This window comes from Glycine max, chromosome 13, assembly GCF_000004515.6.
Source record: "Glycine max cultivar Williams 82 chromosome 13, Glycine_max_v4.0, whole genome shotgun sequence".
Classification (NCBI taxonomy): Eukaryota; Viridiplantae; Streptophyta; class Magnoliopsida; order Fabales; family Fabaceae; genus Glycine; species Glycine max.
Window position 1 is genome coordinate 13,770,788 of NC_038249.2, and position 1,864 is coordinate 13,772,651.

Sequence of the window (1,864 nt, forward strand, 5' to 3'; positions counted from 1 at the left end):
TTTCTTTCTATATTGTTGTGTTTCTGACTCTACTAGGTGTCCAATAAGTTTGAACTAATTAACAGTTAACCCAGTAGAATTATAGATAACTCCTCAGCCTATTTATATGTTTATTGCGCAATACCAATAGATAACTCTTCAGCATCTTTAAATGCTTATTGTATAATATCAAGATTTTAAAAAACGATCTCCAATTAGGATTTTGACTGTAACGTTAAAGTTTTTTAACTCTTCGATCTTGACCTTATCTTAACGGCATTTATCTGCAATTTCCTGGGATGTTAAAGATGAGATTGATAAAACTGTAACTACGATTCCAATTTAAATCCTTGCATACAAGTACACAAGAACTAAACAATACACACACCTTTTTTAGAAAGAGACAGGAGGTAGTGTCAAAGTTAATGAGCTAAAGGATAAAATTAAAGATACTCATCAGGACATGTTATTGCCATTTATCTTTTCTCCTCACGTACAAAGCTCAAAAGGGAGGAGAGACTATTGTTTTTGACTTCCACAAAGACACAGATGAAAAAACAAAAACAAAAGCAAAAGTAAAAGAGAAGATAAATATAAACTAAAAGGGATGAAGATGATGATAATTAAAAATTTGGCTTCCCCTTGCTTGATCAAATTCAGCCAAGGAGGTCCATGTTGTTGTTACACGAATTGAATTGGTTTGAAGAATCATCAGATCTGAGATATGCTGAAGGCACATGATCAACATCATGATCTTCCAAAGGGGTTATGAAGGAGTTTGGGCCACCGCAAGGACTGTGTATCTGCATGTCCCTAATCATTTGGCGAAGTTCCGAGGCTTCTTCTTTGAGCTGAGAATTCTCTTGGAGCACTTGGTCATGGGTCTCTGAGACATGGTTCAGCTTGTCTATGAGCTGGTGGTTCTCATTCCTGAGCCACACCACTTGTGACCAGAGCTCATCAAGGTGCTTCTGCTTCCTCATGCGTGACCTACGCGCCGATTCGCGGTTCGATAACATTCTCCTGTGCTTCCTCTCGTTGATGAGGCTTAGGTTTTGGTCATCAGCCTCATCAGAAGTGGAGTTGCTGCTGATGCATGAGGATTGAGGACTGAAGTCAGGAACTTGATAGGTAGTGTTGTGGCTGTTGTTGCAGCCATATATTTGGTTAGAGAATCTTTGGAACTGAAATGTGGGAATGCTGTTTTGGATCATGGAGGTGTAGTTGTTGCTAGGAGGGTAGGAACAAGGGTTTGAAGGGAGTAAGTAACTGAGGCTTGAGACTACTTCCTTGGTTTGCATAGTTTTTTTTTTTGGAAGGAAGAAGATTATTGAGGCCTTAATTGTTTGGAGGAAGAGTAGTAGTAATGAGTGATGGAGAGAGTTCAATTGGTTTTGAGAAGGAGGAAGAAAGAGTGGGAAGAGTAGGTATTATATACTTGATAAACAGTAACAGTGTTGAAGTTTAATATGCTTATTACATTATTGATGATGTAATGGAATTGGCATGCATTCTCTTTAGTTCAAAAATAACTGCATCATCATGCAGTTGATCAAATCCAATGGTTTATTCCCAAAGTCTATGTTTATAATTGTTTTTCTTTGTTGCAAAATAAAGCATCTTGGCATCATGGGACAAATCCTCTACAATTTTGTTAGTATAAATTCGTAGTTGTTTAAGCCTCCTTTTGGTTCATTTATAATGGTAGTAGTGAATTGAATGAATTTTTTTTTTAAAATTTTGCATTTTCATCATATTACTTTAATGTAATTTTTTTTTCTATTTTGTATCATTCTACTCAACCAAAACATGCCTAAGTGTTTTTGTACAGTTCATTGTCAGAATTCAAACTTTATGAATTTTTAATATAATTTTTTATTGTGCA

General features: G+C 35.9%; 1 protein-coding gene across 1 annotated transcript; it reads right to left on the minus strand.

The window, feature by feature from the left end:
• Positions 1–422: 422 nt before the first annotated feature.
• LOC100527640 (basic leucine zipper domain-containing protein) lies at positions 423–1,278 on the minus strand. The gene has a single exon (NM_001248393.2). The coding sequence runs from the start codon at positions 1,191–1,193 to the stop codon at positions 636–638; it is 558 nt and encodes a 185-aa protein (NP_001235322.1). The 5' UTR covers positions 1,194–1,278; the 3' UTR covers positions 423–635.
• Positions 1,279–1,864: the final 586 nt, after the last annotated feature.